General features: G+C 60.4%; 1 protein-coding gene across 1 annotated transcript; it reads left to right on the top strand.

Moving 5' to 3' along the window:
- The first annotated feature begins 4,800 nt into the window (after positions 1-4,800).
- NOTUM (notum, palmitoleoyl-protein carboxylesterase) lies at positions 4,801-17,853 on the top strand. Its single transcript, XM_036093665.2, has 14 exons — positions 4,801-4,963; positions 7,742-8,083; positions 9,587-10,166; positions 10,959-11,317; positions 12,374-12,426; positions 12,506-12,601; positions 13,045-13,105; positions 13,383-13,441; positions 13,804-13,906; positions 14,489-14,680; positions 14,797-14,897; positions 15,427-15,574; positions 16,918-16,965; positions 17,194-17,853. The coding sequence occupies exons 4-14, from the start codon at positions 10,986-10,988 to the stop codon at positions 17,498-17,500; spliced, it is 1,500 nt and encodes a 499-aa protein (XP_035949558.1). The 5' UTR covers positions 4,801-4,963; positions 7,742-8,083; positions 9,587-10,166; positions 10,959-10,985; the 3' UTR covers positions 17,501-17,853.
- The last annotated feature ends 1,006 nt before the right edge of the window (positions 17,854-18,859 follow it).

Raw genomic sequence — 18,859 nt, 5'->3', positions numbered from 1 at the left:
TTTGGTTGACACATCTGTTTGTGCTCCTTTAATCCACAACAGACCCTTCGTCTTTTGTTTTGCTTGTTTTAATTTTTCATGACACTCGCATTTTGTGAGGAACCCAGACCCATTTTCTGTAGACCATTCCGTAGTCTGGATCTGCCTTCTGGGGCTAACCGTTCAGAGCAATGAGGGAATGCAGGGGGACAGCAGATCAGGGGATCCAGGACATCGGCTTGTCCTGTTAGTGGGGAGCAAATTCTGGACACTTGGTCAGGGTGGGTCTGCCAGATTTCTCCACGGTCAAGGTCCTTCATAGAGTGAATAAGCCATGTGTGGGGCAAATCTTTGAGACTGTAAATATGTTTTTCCAATAGCCATTTACCCAGTGGCTTTAGCATCCGTTGATGGTTGTTGTCTGAATCCTTCATTACATTTACGATTGCAAAGTCATGACTTTCTAATTTTATCATTTCCTTTACATGTAATAGGCTTTTTGTGTTTTTTGTTTGTTTGTTTTTTGTTTTTGTTTTTTATTTTTGGTTGAGAAATGCTTTCCCTCCTTTAAAAAAAAAAAATTCTTGGGATGCCTGGGTGGCTCAGTTGGGCATTTGCCTTCGGCTCAGGTCATGATCTCAGGGTCCTGGGATCGAGCCCCGCATCGGGCTCCCTGCTCAGTGGGGAGCCCGCTTCTCCCTCTCCCTCTGCCACTCCCCCTGCTTGTGCTCTTTCTCTCTGACAAATAAATAAATAAAATCTTTTTAAAAAATTCTTAAATGTTGAGGCGCCTGGGTGGCTCAGTCGTTAAGCGTCTGCCTTCGGCTCAGGTCATGACCCAGGGTCCTGGGATCGAGCCCCACATCGGGCTCCCTACTCAGCGGGAAGCCTGCTTCTCCCTCTCCCACTCCCCCTGCTTGTGTTCCCTCTCTCGCTGTGTTTCTCTCTGTCAAATAAATAAAACCTTTAAAAAAAATAAAATAAAATAAAAAATTCTTAAATGTTAATATGAATTCGTAGATTCTTTTTGATGCTCAAACTGATCCAAATTTGGTCAATGAGACCCCCTTCATTCTGGCTCCCTTCTTTTTCGAGGGGGGTGATTTTTATTTTTATATCATTTCAAACTTAAAAGAAAGTTGCAAGAACAGTACAAGGAGCTCCTGGGTGTCTCTTAGACTCACCAGTTGTAACATGTTGCCCACTTGCTTTATCATCTTCTCCTTCTCTCCATGGATACACATAGATTTTTTTCTGAACCATTTGAGAGTAAGTTGGAGACACTGTGCATCTTCGACACTCAGGACTTGTGTCTATTTCCCAAGAGCAAAGCCATCCTCTTACACAACCACGGAACTACTATACACTATTAGGAAATCCAACATTGATACCGTCCTCTGAGCGGGTCTGCCGGCACCTTTCCCAGCAACATCTTTCCTGCATCCTTTTCACGTGTTTCCAGTATTCTCTGAGCACTTCTTCACTTCTGCCAGTTACGATGTCCTAGGCTCACCCAGGATGTTCCCTGTCCCAGCCCTGAATGTGCCATTTCTCAAGGAAGCCCCAGTCTCCCACAGAGGGGAATGGGATTTAGAAACCAAGGCCTGGAGCTGAGTGTGCTCAGCGCTGTGGAGTGCCTCCGTCCTCCGCGGCTTCATCGGGGGCACAGCTGATATCCTGAAGGCATCGGATGTCTCTCCCTCCAAACCACGCCTCAGGCTTCTTCCCCTCCCTTCATTCCATATTTATATGTGGTTGAATCATATGAAATTGCCAATATTCAACCATTTTTGTTCTACAAAAAAAAAAATGCAAATCTACATGGTTCAAGCAAATATCCCTTTCTCCGCAGTGAGAATGCTTGTTTTCAGTCACATCGGTATATTTACTAACATTCTCTGTTCTAAAATGCCCTCCAAATAGCTTTGGAATGACTACAGCAATCTATTAACTACAGACCTACTAAGGAAATTTTAAGATCTCTTTGTAGTTGTTTTTGTCCTCAGAATACAAACCACTAAAGTAATATAGATTATTGTGGGGGTGCCTGGGTGGCTCAGTTGGTTAAGTGTCTGATTCTTGATTTCAGCTCAGGTCATGGTCTCACAGGTCGTGGGATCGAGCACTGTGTGACGCTCCACACTCTGTGGGGAGTCTGCTTGAAGATTTTCTCCCTCTGCCCCTCCCCCCACTTGCGGTCTCTCTCTCTCTCTCTCTCTCTCTCTCTCTCTCTTTCAAATAAATAAATAAATCTTAAAATAAATAAATAAATAAATACAGGGACACCTGGGTGGCTCAGTCATTAAGCGTCTGCCTTCCGCTCAGGTCATGATCCCAGGGTCCTGAGATCGAGCCCTGCATGGGGCTCCCTGCTCAGTGAGAAGCCTGCTTCTCCCTCTCCCGCTCCCCCTGCTTATGTCCCCTCTCTCGCTGTGTTTCTCTCTCTGTCAAATAAATAAATAAAATCTTTTTAAAAATTAAAAAAAAAAGTCTTCTTTCAGTTCTGGGGTTGGCCTTCCCGTGTTTCTTTTTGCAAAGACGAGCAGGTGCACGTGTCAGAATACTAAGGGGACATAGGCATAACTTCATTCTCTCCTTCCTTCTTGCACAGTGGGTGGCCCAGGATGTACCCTCATATGTTCTCCTCACTGTGGCCCACATGACCTGCTCCCAGACCTCTACCTCCCTACACTGCATCCAGAGCACCAAGGGGGTCAGATGCTACATGGGATGTCTCAGCTCGTGGGCAGCCTAGGGAGTGGTCAGATGCCATATGGGATGCTATATGGGATGTTTCAGCTCGTGGGCAGCCTAGGGAGTGGTCAGATGCTATATGGGATGCTATATGGGATGTCTCAGCACGTGGGCAGCCTAGGGAGTGGTCAGATGTTATATGGGCTGCTATATGGGATGTTTCAGCTCATGGGCAGCCTAGGGAGTGGTCAGATGCCATATGGGATGCTATATGGGATGTTTCAGCTCATGGGCAGCCTAGGGAGTGGTCAGATGCCATATGGGATGCTATATGGGATGTTTCAGCTCATGGCCAGCCTAGGGAGTGGTCAGATGCCATATGGGATGCTATATGGGATGTTTCAGCTCGTGGGCAGCCTAGGGAGTGGTCAGATGCCATATGGGATGCTATATGGGATGTTTCAGCTCGTGGGCAGCCTAGGGAGTGGTCAGATGCTATATGGGATGCTATATGGGATGTCTCAGCACGTGGGCAGCCTAGGGAGTGGTCAGATGTTATATGGGCTGCTATATGGGATGTTTCAGCTCATGGGCAGCCTAGGGAGTGGTCAGATGCCATATGGGATGCTATATGGGATGTTTCAGCTCATGGGCAGCCTAGGGAGTGGTCAGATGCCATATGGGATGCTATATGGGATGTCTCAGCTCGTGGGCAGCCTAGGGAGTGGTCCGGGCATGAAGTCCCAGGTCTTGGCTCCCCACTTGTAGAAGGAGCTGTGATAGCACTCAGCACTCAGGGGCCAGGGGTTCGGTGCTGCTGAGCCACGGAGAACATCACAGGCAGTGAGGGCCCCACAGTGGCCCCTGCTGGCCCTGAGTCTGGCCAAAAGACCAGCTTGCGGTGCTTGCCCCAGGCTGCATAGAATCTCCTCAGGCTGGGCCGGCCCAACCCGAATGCCGAGGAAGGAGGAGGTCAATGGGGGTTATCTTCCTGGGCATTGCAAATGGCGCTAAAGCTGTATTTTCCAAAGACATCATGTCCCAAACTGTGGTTCTTAGGACCTCAGGTCATATGTTAGAGGTAAGCTCCTGGCTGGCCTGGGAAGCAAAGCTCCTGTTACCTCCAGGAGCAAGTGGCCGGGGGAGGCACGGCCCTGCCCCACGCCGTACTTACAGTTCAGCAAAATGCGTTTAAAACATACGTACGTGTGTATGTGCGTTTACATGCATATATGGATATGATTATAGCACTTTTAACTTAATCAGCCTAATCTACTTTCCAACATAGAACTTTCTGGAAGTTACCTGTATTATCGTTAAGGTGGTGACTGCCCCCTGCCAAAGAATGAAACCCAGGCAACCTCCCACTGTCCACACACCGCACTGCTCTGGTCCGCTTTCTTGTTGTCTCACTTCCTGACATCATGTCCTAGAGGTTATCCGGCAGCCCAGACTCTCTCCAGACCCCTCCCTGCCCCAGGAGACAGCCTGGGGACAGGGCTCAGGACAGGGAGCTGGGGTTGGCGGCCCCCAGGGAGGGCAGACACCCAGACAGGTAAGAGCCTCTGCTCACAGGTGCACATGCTGGAATGATCATAGCATCGACTTCATGAAACAAGGGGAGTTTCTCAGTTGCCACGGTACTGGCCGGCAGAATAACCTATAACCCACCTAAGTGCTTGCTGGGCCCTCAGCACCCTCCTCGGAGACAGGGAGCGGCAGCCCGGGGTGGGGGGGGCTGAAGGTGTCTCCCGGCCCCCGCCCAACCCTAGCCTCTAACCAGCCCTAAGCAGCACACGCGGCGGGGTCTGGGGAGGACAGGGACCGTTGCCTTCCCGTCTCCTTCTGGCCCGGGTCCTCCCTCCCAGGCGGTAGCTAGACAGCTGTTCCCAGGATCTGCTTTGAATTAAACAGTGGTGTGGCCCTTTAAGAGAAGCATCTGCCGCCCCCGCGCCCCGCTGCCCCCTTTGATGTCGCTGGCGCTGAGAGGTTCCCAGCCAGGAGATCTGAGGGTTTGTTTCTGCCTCCCCAGAGGCCACGTGCAGATCACAGGGTGGGAGGGAGGACGGGCCGAAGGTCACATGGGCGGCCTCCCTGGCCTACAGCCGCTGTGGCAGGCACGGGGACCGGCAGGCCGCGCGGATGGGGACCAGCCGGCCAGGAGCTCATTAGGGTGCGAAGGAGCCAGCAGCTGGGAGAGCTAAGGAGGAGCCGTCTCTGGCTCTCCCCACAAGGCCTGGGACAGCCGGCCCCCCGAGGCCCTTCCTCATCTGCACAGCGAAGAGTGCAGGTTGGCATATTGGGGACACTCCCGTGACACCCCAGAGAGCCCCGTCTCCACAGATTTTCAGGAAGCACCTCCCATCCCTCCCGGCTTTGGAATGTGGCCGTTTCCAGGTGGACCCTGACACTCCAGGGCCAGCCCAGCAAGCGGGAGGGTCCTTCAGCCAGGACCATTGGCCACCAGCTGAGGCTTTGTGGGGAGGGCAGGATGGGACAGGGGTGCTGAGAGGCAGGCAGGTCCTGCCAAATTACCAGTGGGACCCAAGGGGTTGAGCTTGGGGCCAAAAAACCCTACACTGCTCCCCTGTTCTTTCTGGCATGGGGGTAGGGAGGGAAGATCACAGCAGGATGACAGGGAGCACAAGGCCCCAGCTTCCTCCTACAGCCCTGGAGGCTCTCCCCCCTAAATGAGGGGGCTTCTAACTCCCAGGTGCTCTCAGTCCTAGGGTGAGGAGTGTATATGGTCCCTTCTGCCAGGTGACCCCAAGGCTGCTCAGGCCAGGGCTGCGAATGGCCCCCTGATTCCCAGGAGAGGATGTTCCAGCATCAGACGTAGAAGTGTCCATAAGGGGCCTAGATACCCCCCACCCCCTGCACCAAGCAAGGGGTTTTGCTAATCAAGGTCCCAGGATATGAGGCCAAGGGGGATTTCCGGCTAATGGATGGGGGTGGGGGGCTCTGGGGAAAACCAAAAGGGGGTTTAAGTTCAGTGATTGCAGGCTCTGGCCTTGAGGTCCCTTCCTGGCTCCTAGCTGGAGATGGGCTCTTGGCTGGCTGGGAAGCAGAGCCTCCTCTCAGAGCAAGCCGCTGCGGGGGTGGGATTGTCTGCCCCCATTTCCCTGCCCTCTTGGGCCTCAGAGGCCAGCAGCTGGGGTGCGGAGCCGCCCAGGTGGCTATGCGAGGCGAGGCGGCCGAGGCCGGCAGGCTGCAGCTGGGACCCAGACGGCAGGCCACAGCTGGAGCTCAGAGCAGCCCTCCTGCGACTGAACCCAGTCTCAGGGCCCTCAAGAGGCCCCAGGAGGGAGCCAGCCCTGTGGTGCAGGGCAGTCCCACATCTGGGGAAGGGCACTGGGTCCACAGCTGCTGGATGGCCTGAGGTCCCGCAGGCCCAGCCCTCTGGCCCGATTGTTGGTCTGAAGGGGCCTCACGCAGGGTTTCAGGTGGGACCCCCTGCAACGCTGACTGCCCTCCACCATGCCGTCCTCCCTCCCCCCCAGTGCCTTCAGCCAGCCTGGGCCCTGAACCTGCCCCAACTTGGGCCCTAGCTCTTTTTTTTCCTGGAATGTTCAGTCTCTACCTTTTCCCAGGAACTGCGCACATGTCCACACGTGGATCGTAACTCCCATCAGTTAACCGTGTGCTCATCTGAGGTCGCTAGCTCTCCCCCATGTCTTCCTCCCCAAGGGCCAGCCCCCCACACCCCCAAACCATATCTGCGGATACCCTTCTAAGGAAACAGGGCCCCCCTCTGGGTTCTCGTTTCCCCAGCTTCCTTGCCGCTGGGCATTCACCAGATCTAAGTTTAGCCAGAAGCACCTGCTGCCCACCTGAATGGGAGCCAGGAAGCCAAGAGGCAGGAATAATGTGAAGTCTACTGCATGTGGCTGTGTGTGTGTGTGGGGGGGGGAGTGGGCAGAGAAGGGCAAGCCCCACGCCCAGCATCTGTGGTGTCCCTGGTCTGCGGGCCACTGCAATGAGGTGATTTGGAATATTGTTCCTGCTCCTTGTCCCCAAACCTAAGTGTCTGTCCCCAAACCTAAATGTCTGCCCTCTAGACATTCCATGAGCCCTTTGCGCCCAGGACCTCAATCTACCTTGGTCGCTGAGGGATGGCCAGCATCCATGACAAAATAATAACAATCGTATTTCACACGCTCACTGGCCTCTGGAGGTCCTGCTTCTTTTTATGTTCCCACCACCCTGGGAGGCAGGTACTATTCTTGTCCCCACTTTATAGATAAGAAACCTAGAGATCAGAGATGCAGCCACAGGCTGGGAAATCAGGCACTCAGTCCTGCTGCCATATCCCCCAACATGTGGATCCCCCGGACATCTGCGTAATGAGCAAATGGGGGGTATGCACATCACATGTCCCAGGAGAACTTCCAGAGCTTGAGCAGCCCACCCTGTTCCAACCCAGGCGACTCAGGTGACCCAGCACACATCTTCAGCCACCTGGGGTCCAGCCTGGTGACCACCATGGGCCAGACTCATTGGAGCTCTAGGGATTTTTTTTTTTTCAGGTAAAATTAGCATAACATAAAACTAACCGCTTGGGAGTATAGAATTATTTAGTATGTTCACAATGCCGCGCAATTTCCACCACAATCAATTTTAGAACATTTTCATCACCCCAAAAAGAAACCTTGTACCTGTTAGCACTCACTCCCCATTCCTCCCTGTCCCCTGGCAACCAGCAGTTTGCTTTCTGTCTCTATGGATTTACCCATTCTGGACATCTCATACGGTGGAATCACGAAATATGTGGCCTTTTGTATCTGGCTTCTTTCACTCAGTGTGACGCTTTTAAGGTTCATCCATTTTGGAGCACGTGTTACTCCTTCATTCCTTCTTACGTCTGAAGACTATTGCATTACACGTATAGACCGCATTTTGTTTATCCATTCATTTGGTGATGGATATTTGGGTTTTCCACCTTAGACGATTGTACACAACATTGCCGTGAATGGCCATGTACAAGCTTTCGTTGGGACACCTGTTTTCAATCCTTTTGACACCATACCCAGAAGTGGAATCGCTAGGTCGTATGATAATTCTGTTTCAGCTACTGAGGAGCCACCAGACCGTGTCCCCCGGTGGCCGCCCCAGTCCACGTTCCCACCAGCAGCGTACAGACTCCCGGCTCTTCACACCCTCGCCAACACCTGTTCTCCACTTCTGACCACGGTCATCCTACTGGCTGGGAGGTGGTATTTGACCCATTGCTGCTCAACTGAGGGTCTTCCCTCCTCCCACCGGTCAGGGCCACAGCGGCCTCTGGGCTGGGTGAGGGCAGCCTGGAAGCAGAGGCCCAGCGCTGCGCGGCTTGAAAGCCCGGCTGTCCTGGGAGGACCCACCAGCATCCAGGAGTTGAAAACTCTGAGTGGAGGAGTCTGGGGTGCAGAAGGTAAAGCTGGCCCCTGGGGGGCGGGAGTGCAAGGACAGGGCCAGTGTCTGCATCTGCGGGAGCATGAGGGTGAGCAGCCAATTGTCACAGCAGGGTCAGGGGTGCAGTTCTAAAGGAGCAGGAATGGGGAAGGTGGAGACACAGGCGGACGGGGAAGTTCTGGGGAAAGCTGTTCGCTTTTGCTAATTATGTTGAACAAACCAAAACAGGAACTCATTTTGGTTCAACGTGCAGGCTGGGACACATTAGAGCAAACACCAGTGGGTATAATATGCACGCTCTTCCCTTGTCCTGGAATTCTGTTGGCAATCGTAACTGCCATCCCTGCCGTGCACCGTGCCGAGCACTTTCACGCATGGGCTCCCGTAATCCCACAAAAGAACCTCTGATAGAGGTACGGTCATTACCCCACTTTAAAGAAGAGGAAACAGAGGCACAGAGAGAGGTCACAGGCCTTGCCCTGAATCTCCCAGCCGGGAAATGGCTCAGAGCCCGGTCCGCGTGAAGCGCAACCCCACTGGGTCATGCCATCCCGCTGAAAGTAGCACTCCCCTGCCTGGGACTGGGGAGAACAGGCTCCTAGAGGGAGAGGGCTCCCTGGGCAGGTTCTCCCCAAAACGCAGGTCAGCTGGGGCCAGGTGGGAAGGTGGAATTCTCTGGATGGAACCGAAGTTTGAAGCACTGCCTCTGGCTGGCCGGTCCCAAGTATGACCTTTACGCTGACCCAACAACAGGGGTGCAGCCAGGGTGGATTGCTGAACGAACGGGACTCATTCTCAGCACTTCTGTTAGCCTCTCTGAGTCTCAGTTCCCCTCATCCGGAAAATGGGCACACAGCCGCCCTGAAGGTGCCTGTGGGGAGGACCTGCGCGTGTGACACAGCCTGCCCTCCCCTCGGTTGAATGACCCCCGCCCAGGCCAACCTCCGGGGCACCTCAGACTCATCTTAGGTTTCGAGGGCTCGCCACAGCATCTCTACCCTCAAGGGCCCAAACATCGGCTGTCAGGGGCCCTGTTTGGCCTTACTGGGAGACCAGCCAGAGCAGCCGGCTCAGCACTCAGCCTCAGGCCTGGTGGGGACAGAGAGCACTCGGCCCACGGCAGCCTGGGGGGCTGGGGGGGTGCTGCCAGGGCCCCTGGCAGCCTCTAATCTCCTGCCCCACGAGGGGCTGCAGGTGCTCCCCAGAGGACACAGCCTCCCCATTGCCCTGAATTAGGAGAGGGGCTCAGGAAGCCCTGCCCCAGTTCTGGACCCCCGTCCCAAAAGGCAAGGCCTGTCTTTAAAAACGGGTGTAATGGCATCCACCGGACTGTAGATGGGAGGGATTAAGGAGAAAAGGTCTGCTAAAGCTGTTCATGGCACTTTGTGGGTGTGGAGGGTGAATAAATGCTTTTTTTTCTCCCCACCCACCCGCTAGAAGCCTCCTAAGCAAACACCTGCCCACCCCCCACCCCCCCACCCCCCGTTTTGATTTCTGAGAAAGAATCTCATTCTGTCCTCAGTGAGGTGCACCGGGAAGGTGAGCTGATGGGGCAGATGAACTAGGTTGGCTGGAGGTCACTGAGGGGAGACCAAGCCGGCGGCTCATCCATCCTGGCCCCCTGACCTCCCAGTGGTGGCTGGAGCAGGGAGAGATTCTTGGGGGTCCCTGGGGCGGAGCGCTCAGCCAGGGCTCAGGCAGAGAGGATCCAGGAGCCTACCCCGAGGCCCACCGACCTCGGTAAGTGGCAGCGCCCCACTGCTTCCCAGCGCCGCCCAGAATCTGTCTATCCAGGTGGCGGGATCGGGCGACTCCCCCGTGGCGCCGTGCCGGGGGCGCCCGGTGCCTCCCGCAGGTCACCGAGGGCGCCGGGGCCCGCGCCACACCTGTCCGCTCCTCCTGGAGGCCCCGGCGCCGCTGCTGCCGGCCCCTCGGCGCGGGGCCCTGTGTCCGCCGTCGCTTTGATCCCGGGGGCCCCGCTGGATAAAAGTCCCGGGCGGCTCCGCGCCAGCGCCAGAGGGGGAGCGCAGCCGAGCCGGCGTCCCAGCGGGCTGGCGCAGGGCGAGCGACGCCGAGGAGCCGGGGCCGCGGGGCCGGCCGCGGTGAGCGCGGGGCTCGGGCCGCTTCGGGGCGGGAGGGGGGGCGGGCCGGGGTCCGGGTCGCCCGCGGGCTGCTCTGGGCCTGGGCAGCGGGGTGAGGGGGGCCCCCGGCGGCTCAGGTGAGCGCGCCCGCCCTGCGCCCCCAGCCCGTCGGGCCCGGCCCCTGCGCGGCAGGCGGAGTCCCGGCGCGGAAAAGCCCCGCTCCTGCCAGCGCCCCCCGCCCCCCACCGCCGCCCCTTCCAGCCTCCCGGGGGCGGGGGCGGCGGCGCCGGGCCGGCCGCGGGGAATGGAGCTGCCGGGGCCGCGGGGCCGCGCTGCCCCCCACGGAGCCGGGCCGGGAGCGCCTCCGGCGGCCGCGGCGGGGTAGGCCAGGCCCCTCCGTCAGGCTTGCGGTTTGGGAAGAAAAGGCGATGCCTCCGCCAAGAAAAGAGCGAATGCGGCCCCCTCCCCCTCCGCCGAGCCGGGCGGCGGCGGCGGCGGCACATCTAACGCGCGGGCACCCGGGCCGTCGCGGCCCCCGCGAACTACGCCCAGGCTCGGCCCCCGCCGCTTATTGGCGCGGGCCGGAGCCAGCGCACCCAGACCCTGCGCTGCCCTCGCCGGCCGCGCGCGGAGCCCGAGCTGCCCAGGCCGACGGCGCCCGGCCCCCGGAGCCTCGACGCCGAGCCGCCCGCGCTTCCTCTGCCGGGCCCAGCGCGGGGAGCGGGGCGAGCGAGCAGGCGCGGCCGGCGCCCCGCGGCCCGGCGCCCCCGGCCCGGCGCCCCCGCCGCCGCCTCAAGGCCTCGCTCTCCGCAGGTGGCCGCGGGCCCGAGCGGCGGGGCCATGGGCCGAGGGGTGCGCGTGCTGCTGCTGCTGGGCCTGCTGCACTGGGCCGGGGGCGGCGAAGGCAGGAAGACCTGGCGGCGCCGCGGCCAGCAGCCGCCCCCGCCGCCGCCCCCGCCCCGTGCCGAGGCCGCCCCCGCCGCGGGGCAGCCGGTGGAGAGCTTCCCGCTGGACTTCACCGCCGTGGAGGGCAACATGGACAGCTTCATGGCGCAGGTCAAAAGCCTGGCTCAGTCCCTGTACCCCTGCTCGGCCCAGCAGCTCAACGAGGACCTGCGCCTGCACCTCTTGCTCAACACGTCCGTGACCTGCAACGACGGCAGCCCCGCGGGGTAAGGCCCGCCCGGCGCGCCCCCGCACCCGCCCGCACCCGCTCCGGCCGCCTGGCCACCGGGGCGCGAGTGCCGGCCGCCTCCGTGCCCCCTCGGACGCACGGCGTCTCTGCGCTGGTCGCCCCGGGGGAGAGGAGCCGGCCCTGGGGAGGGCCCGGCTCGGGGACCCGCAGCGGGGGTGGGGTGCGGTGCGGCAGCGCTCGGAGGGCTGGCGTCCAGCCAGGCCGGGCGCTGACCCCTCGGCCACGGGTGCCCAGCCCCTCTGCTCGCGTCCTTCGGTCTCTGGGCGGGGAGACGGCAGTCCTCGAGTGGCCCTGGCTCCAGCAGGAGGAGGCGACGCAGCGGGGCGGGGAGAGTCCCGCTGTACCCCCACCCCCACCCCAGCTCCACTCCGACCCTGTCTGCTCCCTGCTGCTGCCGGGACTGCCTGGGATCCCAGCCAGCCAGAGGGACAGGGAAGGGGCGCAGGTGGGACAGAAGGACCTGGGGGGCGGCATGCACCCCTCTCCGGCCCCCAACTATATGAAGGAAGGATGTAAGCCTGAGGGTTGGGGAGGGGTCAGGGGCCCCCCACACCCTCAGCTAGTCGACAGCCGGAGGACCAGACCTTAGGTCGGGGCCCGGTGACACCCGTGCCCTCCCACGGCCTCCTGGCGGGTCCCAGGTCCCCCACCCCACGCACACTCGTCTAGGGAGGGCTCTTTTCAGTCTCCAAGCACCACCGCGCGTCCCAGGAGATCCCGAGCCCGGCGAAGACCGCTCCCCCCGCCCGGCCGCCGGCGCCAAGGTTACAGCGGGTCCCGCGCGGGGGGGGGCCGTGGGGATTTTCCACGGACCACACAGCCCCTCGCGGCCCTTCCGCCCCGCGAGCGCCACCTCCCGGGACGGGCCACCGCTGGCGGGGCCGCGCGCGCTCTGCGGGACCTGGCCGCTGGCGCCCCCGTGCGGCCGGCGCGTGCGCCCGGCGACAGGTGGAATGACCCTTTCCTCCCCAGAGCTGGGTCCTGCAGCCCCAGCCGACCACCCTGTCCGCCCGTCCCTCCCTCCCCCTTGCAGCTACTACCTGAAGGAATCCAAGGGCAGTCGGCGGTGGCTCCTTTTTCTGGAAGGTGCGTCCCGGGAGCCCAGGCGGCGAGGCGGGCGGAGGCCCCTGGGTGCTCGGCCCTGACGTGGTGGCTGTGCTCGCAGGTGGCTGGTACTGCTTCAACCGGGAGAACTGCGACTCCCGCTATGACACCATGCGGCGCCTCATGAGCTCCAGAGACTGGCCGCGCACCCGCACAGGTCAGCAAGTCGCAAGCCTCGGACTGCCCGGGGCTGCCGCCTGCGGGTTGGGCAGGGCAGGGTGGGGCTCCCAGTTGCAAGTTCTGGAAGAACTCCTGTCCCTTCGCTTTCTAGAGCCCTGGGGAGGCCCCCACCCCGCCCACCCCCAGTTCTCTAGCCCTCCTAAGATCAGGGGCTCCCACCTATCATCTCTCATTCTCATCCCACAGGTAATCTCCAGGGGGGGGGGGGCTTACCATGGCTGCTCTGTCCACCACTCATCCCTAGGCCAAAGCAGCCGGTGGAGGGTGGGAGAGGTCCAGGGTCACATCCAAGTGACTGGCCTGGCCCACCTGCCTTGTGGCCAAGTAGGATCGCCCACATCCTACGCCTTCCTGTAGTCCCGGTTGCCGCACGCCCCTTCCCACCAGAAAGACCACTGCCTCTGTCCTCCCCCACTGCAGGTACAGGGATCCTGTCCTCCCAGCCGGAGGAAAACCCCCACTGGTGGAATGCCAACATGGTGTAAGAGGGAGCAGAGGGGTGCTTCCTGGGGGGGGTCCCATCTATGAGGGAGTTCTTTCCTGAGGAGTCCCATGGGGGGTGGTCCTCCTTGGGGAGGGCCCTTATGGCGGGGGGGCGTCCTTCCTGGGCAGTCCTGTCCTTGGGAGGATCTTGTTTTCAGAGGGGTCCTTCTTAGGGGGTCCTGTCCTCAGGATCCTTCCTGGGGAGGGGGTCCTTCCTGAGGGCCTTGGGCAGCGGAGGAGTATGGTGGCAAGCTCACCCTGTCCTTGTGTCACAGCTTCATCCCCTACTGCTCCAGCGATGTCTGGAGTGGGGCTTCATCCAAGTCTGAGAAGAGTGAGTCCCTTGTCTTCTTTTCTATTCCCTGCCCCCGAAAGACAAGGCAGGGCAGCCGGTCTCATAACTCCACCTCATCCCCCGACAGTGTGTCCCAAGATGCCTGCCCCAAGCACCCACTGCCGGTTGTCCACCGCTGGCTTGGTCCGTGCAGGGGTCCGCACTCCTGGATGTTCCCTGGGGAGGGGCCCCCAGCATAGCCTCGGCACCTGTCCACCTCCCTCCAGTTCACCCCAGCCCCGGCCCCATCCCCTGGAAGAGCCTCCAGGCCCCCAGCTAGAGCTGCTCCTTCCAACCTGGAGGCAGGGGGCCTTGCTGTCTGTCCAGGCCCCCGCTTGAAGCCACCCTCCTCCCCCACGCAGATGAGTATGCCTTCATGGGCGCGCTCATCATCCAGGAGGTGGTCCGAGAGCTCCTGGGCAAAGGGCTGAGCGGGGCCAAGGTGCTGCTGCTGGCTGGGAGCAGGTGAGCCAGGCAGGGCGGGGCGTGAGCGCGCAGGGGGTGTGGCGGGAGTGGGGATGGGAGGGCAAGGGGGGGCAGAGCCTGGGACTCCGGAGGGCTCCCGCCTCACCAAGCCTGGGCAGGCAGCGGCAGCGGGAGGGTGGCTGGATGCCAGGGAAGGGGCTACAGTGACCTAGGTAGTCGGTGAGGGGTTAGCTGTGGACCAGGGCGCCTTCTCCAAGGGCCGGGGTCCCTGTAAGTGGGATCACACCTGCTTGCGGGAGTGCAGGGGGCCCAGAGGACATCTATAGACTAGATGACGGGGCCTGAGGCCACATATGTCACCTTCGTTTGCAGATAAGGAAACTGAATCAGAGAGTGAGAGAGAAGGGAAGGAGGAGGGGGAGGAAGCGGGACGGCCTGCCGCTTAGCTCGTTGCCTTGGGGTCAGGGCCTCTGAGCCCCCAAAAGGCCTGTGGGTCTCACACATGACAGGGAGCCCGATGGCAGTTCAGAGTGCATCGGGACCCCTGCCTGTCCGGGGGCTGGGCTGGGGGCAGGCGGGTTCTGGGGCCGCACCCGGCCTCACGTGCTGCCTTCTCCGCAGCGCGGGGGGCACAGGGGTGCTGCTGAACGTGGACCGCGTGGCCGAGCAGCTGGAGGAGCTGGGCTACCCGGCCATCCAGGTGCGGGGCCTGGCGGACTCGGGCTGGTTCCTGGACAACAAGCAGTACCGCCGCACAGACTGCGTGGACACGGTCACCTGTGCGCCCACGGAGGCCATACGCCGCGGCATCAGGTGCCAGACGCTGGGATGCTGGCTGGGCCCACCAGCTCCTGCGCAGAGTGCCTGGGGGGGGGAGGGGAGCCGAGGGGGAGGGGCCGGGGGCCGCCTGACCCACGGCATGTACCCAGGTACTGGAACGGGGTGGTCCCGGAGCGCTGTCGGCACCAGTTCAAGGATGGAGAGGAGTGGAACTGCTTCTTTGGCTACAAAGTCTACCCGACACTGCGCTGTGAGGGGCCCACGGGCCAGGGCAGGGGGCGGGGGGCAGGGAGTGTCGGTCTAGGCTTCCTCCAGCCTGGAGTCTAGAGGTCGGTCTGGAGACCCCTGCCCGCCCACATGGGAGCCGGGTACCTGAGCCATCCGGGTCTGCCTGGGACCTTCCTGGTCTCAGCGTTGAAAGTCCACTTGGTCCCAGGCAAACGAGGACAGTTGGTCACCCCGTCCACATTCACAGTGAGGAATGTGCTTGGCAGCCGAGTCCCAGTGCTGCCCTTGATGGGGCCTTGGCTGTCCCTCCTCCTCTCCACCGTCGAAGGGACAGCGTCACCAAGCTTTGGTCAAAGCGGAGTCCCTGGGAGCCAGGCTGGGGGAGGGGTGGGGGTGGGTGCCAAGGGTCTTCCTCAAACAAGGGTGCTGCGGGGGGCTGGTGGCCAGCACTCTGGGGGGGAGCCCAGCTGGTCTGTGAGCCTACAAAGGCCCTTAGCCTGGGCTGGGGGGCCGAGTGCCAAGGCAAGGCCCAGCTGAGCTCTGCCCCCCAGGCCCAGTGTTCGTGGTGCAGTGGTTGTTCGACGAGGCCCAGCTGACTGTGGACAACGTGCACCTCACGGGGCAGCCTGTGCCGGAGGGTCAGTGGTTGTACATCCAGAACCTGGGCCGCGAGCTGCGGGACACGCTCAAGGATGTGCCGTGAGTGAACGGAGGGCCACCGGCTCAGCCCTCCAGACGTGCGGCAAACCCTCGGGCTTATGGGAGGGATGGGGCGGCGGGGTGATGGACACTGGGGAGGGTGTGTGCTCTGGTGAGCGCTGTGAAGTGTGCAAGACTGTTGAATCTCAGATCTGTACCCCTGAAACAAATAATGCAATATATGTTTAAAAAAAAAAGAAAAAGAAGAAGAAGATAGCAGGAGGGGAAGAATGAAGGGGGGGAATCGGAGGGGGAGATGAACCATGAGAGACTATGGACTCTGAGAAACAAACTGAGGGTTCTAGAGGGGAGGGGGGTGGGGGGATGGGTTAGCCTGGTGATGGGTATTAAAGAGGGCACGTTCTGCATGGAGCACTGGGTGTTATGCACAAACAATGAATCATGGAACGCTACATCAAAAACTAATGACGTGATGTACGGTGATTAACATAATTAAAAAAATGAAAATTAAAAAAAAATCCTCGGGCTTAAAGATAGGGGTCTCACAGACGGCAGAACAAGAAGCAGCCATCCAGCCGTCCAGACAAGGGGTGTTAGCACTAGAAAGAAGGGAGCTTTCAGACCACGGAAAGACGTGGAGGAAACGTTGATGCGTATTACCGGGAGAAAGGAGCCAATCTGGAAAAGGCTACATGGCCTATGATTCCAACCCCGTGACATTCAGGGGAAACGGCAGAACTGTGAGGCAGTAAGATCAGTTGGTACCAAGGATAGAACTGGAAAGGGGGGAGGGTGAACAGAGCGCAGAGGAATTTTAGGACAGTGAAACTGCTCTGTGTGAGACACGAGGTGGACAAGTGTCATCATACATTTGTGCAAACCCGGAGAACACACAGCAGTGAGCGCGAGCCCTCACGTACGCCCCGGGCTCTGGGTGATGATCCTGGGTCCGTGCGGGCTCCTCAGTGTGACAGACACACCACCTGGTGGGACGCTGATTGCGGGGAAGGCTGTGCGAGTCGGGGCGGGCGTGCACGGGAAATCTCTGTACCGCCCACGCCATTTTGATGTGAACCTAAAACTGCTCTAGAAATAAAGCCTATTACACACAAAAAAGCACACGTCCGGGTCAGCCTCCCACCGCGGCCCAGCGGGAAGGGATGCACTCGGAGCAGGGTTTGGAGGCGGGGGGAGACGTGGGTTAGTCGGGAGCATGTGGGCAGGTGGGGAGAGGCCTGGTCCCGAGGAGCAGCTCGCCAGGCACGGCTGCACAAGTGAGATGGGAGCCAGGGAGAGGACAGGTCCCCAGGGGAGAGGGCACCAGGCTGGGGCAGGGAAGAGGCCCAGGTGGTCGCTATAAGCCGCTGTCTCCTCCCCAACAGGGCCAGTTTCGCCCCCGCCTGCCTCTCTCACGAGATCATCATCCGAAGGTCAGTGTCCGCAGGACCGGGAGAGGTGGTGTCCCCGGCTCTCGCTCTGAACACCCAGCCCCGCCCCCACCCACTGGCCACCTGCCTTCCCTGCTCCGTGCAGGGGCTTCCTAGGGCTGTCAGTGCCACGTCCACAACCAGCTGTGTGGCCAGAATTCAGACCCAGCCCCCCTCCCGCGGCAGCCTGCTTTGGGCACACCGACTGACCGCCTGGATTTGTGTGTGTAGCCACTGGACAGACGTCCAGGTGAAGGGGACCTCGCTGCCCCGGGCGCTGCACTGCTGGGACAGAAGCCTGCACGACAGCCACAAGGCCAGCAAAGCCCCCGTGAAGGGCTGCCCCGTCCACCTGGTGGACAGCTGCCCTTGGCCGCACTGCAACCCCTCCTGCCCCACCATCCGGGACCAGTTCACGGGGCAGGAGATGAACGTGGCCCAGTTCCTCATGCACATGGGGTTTGACGTGCAGACCGCGGCTCAGCAGCAGGGCCTGGAGCCCAGTAAACTGCTGGGCATGCTCAGCAGTGGGAGCTAGGGCTCCCGGCCCCGGGGGCTGGCACTGGGGGCCGGCCACCTCCCCGGGCTCCCCTGCCCCTCCTAGGACACGCAGGGCCCCGGCTGTCCCCACGGCTGCCTTCACTGCCCCTCTACCACTGCCTTCGGGAGGCCCAGCCAGAGCCGGGAGCCCTGGGTCCTGCCGGGAGCCCTAGCCCCCCTCCTGCCCGCGCCGGGGAGCCCCCCGTGCGGGGTTCCGGCCCACCAGCCCAGGGGGCCCCCGGTCCAGCCCCAGCCTCAGCCTCTCCTGGCCTTTTGTATTATTTTATAAAGTGACTTTTTTTATTACTTTAATTTTTTTAAAAAGGAAAATAAGAAATATATGATTAATGATATTGTTTTGTAACATATTTTTTTTAAATAATGAAAAAAAAGACAACAAAAGAGCCTCACCCTGCAGGCGTGTTTATTTGAATGGGTCGCTTGCCCACCGCACAGCCCCCGAGCCCACCCCCAGGGCAGCAGGGATCCTGGGGGGCAACCACTGGACACACAGGTCCTGTTCAGGGCCCCACGCCCACCTGTGTCCCGTTCCAGACCCTTCCGTTCACACGCTCAGCAAGCACGGGGCGTGGGCACGGCACAGGCCCTAACACAGTGGTCACATCCGACTCTGCCCCATCTGGGGACACGCGCATGCTGAGCCGCTAACCGCACCTCGACCCCTGCACTGTCAGCACTGCGTCGCCCCGGAAACCTCAGTGCGGCCTTTTGTCACCCCAGGAAACACTCCTAGCCAGAGAACATGTTCTTAAAAGTTTGCATCGCATCTGTTCTCACGAGTTCCTCCGGGCACACGCGAAGATACAGATTTGGGGAGAAAACCTCCCCCGGCCCAGCCCCCACTCTGCTTCCCAGAGCACAAGCGTTCCTGTTGCTGCGGGTGGTCCCGGGGGGCCGGCATCCCAGCACACGTGCGCCCACACTCTGCTGCCGCCCCTGTGTCTGCAGCCCTTGGCGAGCTGCGGGTGGGCATGATGCTCCCCGCCGTGCCCCCCAGGGCTGGGCTGCACGACATCACCGGGTGCCTGGGTCAAAGCCCCAGAGGTGGGACTGCTCCACCCTCTGGGCTTCCTGAGCACGTCCTGCTTCGGGCACCCCAGCGCGTGGCCCCGAGCGGCCCTCGAGCAGGTTTTATTAAAGCCCCTGGAGAGGCCATGTGACAGAGGGAGGATCCTTGTCAGGTCAGCCTGGGCTCCGCACCCAGCCTCCCGCCACAGATGGCAGGAGTTGGCAGACCTGTCCCCAGAATGGGGAGAATCTCAGAGACCCCACACCCTCACTCCCAGCAAGGTCAGGGGCCGTGCCCGGGCGGTCTGACCAGCTCTGCCCAGACATC

The sequence above is a fragment of the Halichoerus grypus genome, chromosome 2, assembly GCF_964656455.1.
Source record: "Halichoerus grypus chromosome 2, mHalGry1.hap1.1, whole genome shotgun sequence".
In the NCBI taxonomy this organism is placed as follows: Eukaryota; Metazoa; Chordata; class Mammalia; order Carnivora; family Phocidae; genus Halichoerus; species Halichoerus grypus.
The sequence above is the reverse complement of the archived record's forward strand: the minus strand, read 5'-3'. Positions and strand labels throughout refer to the sequence as shown.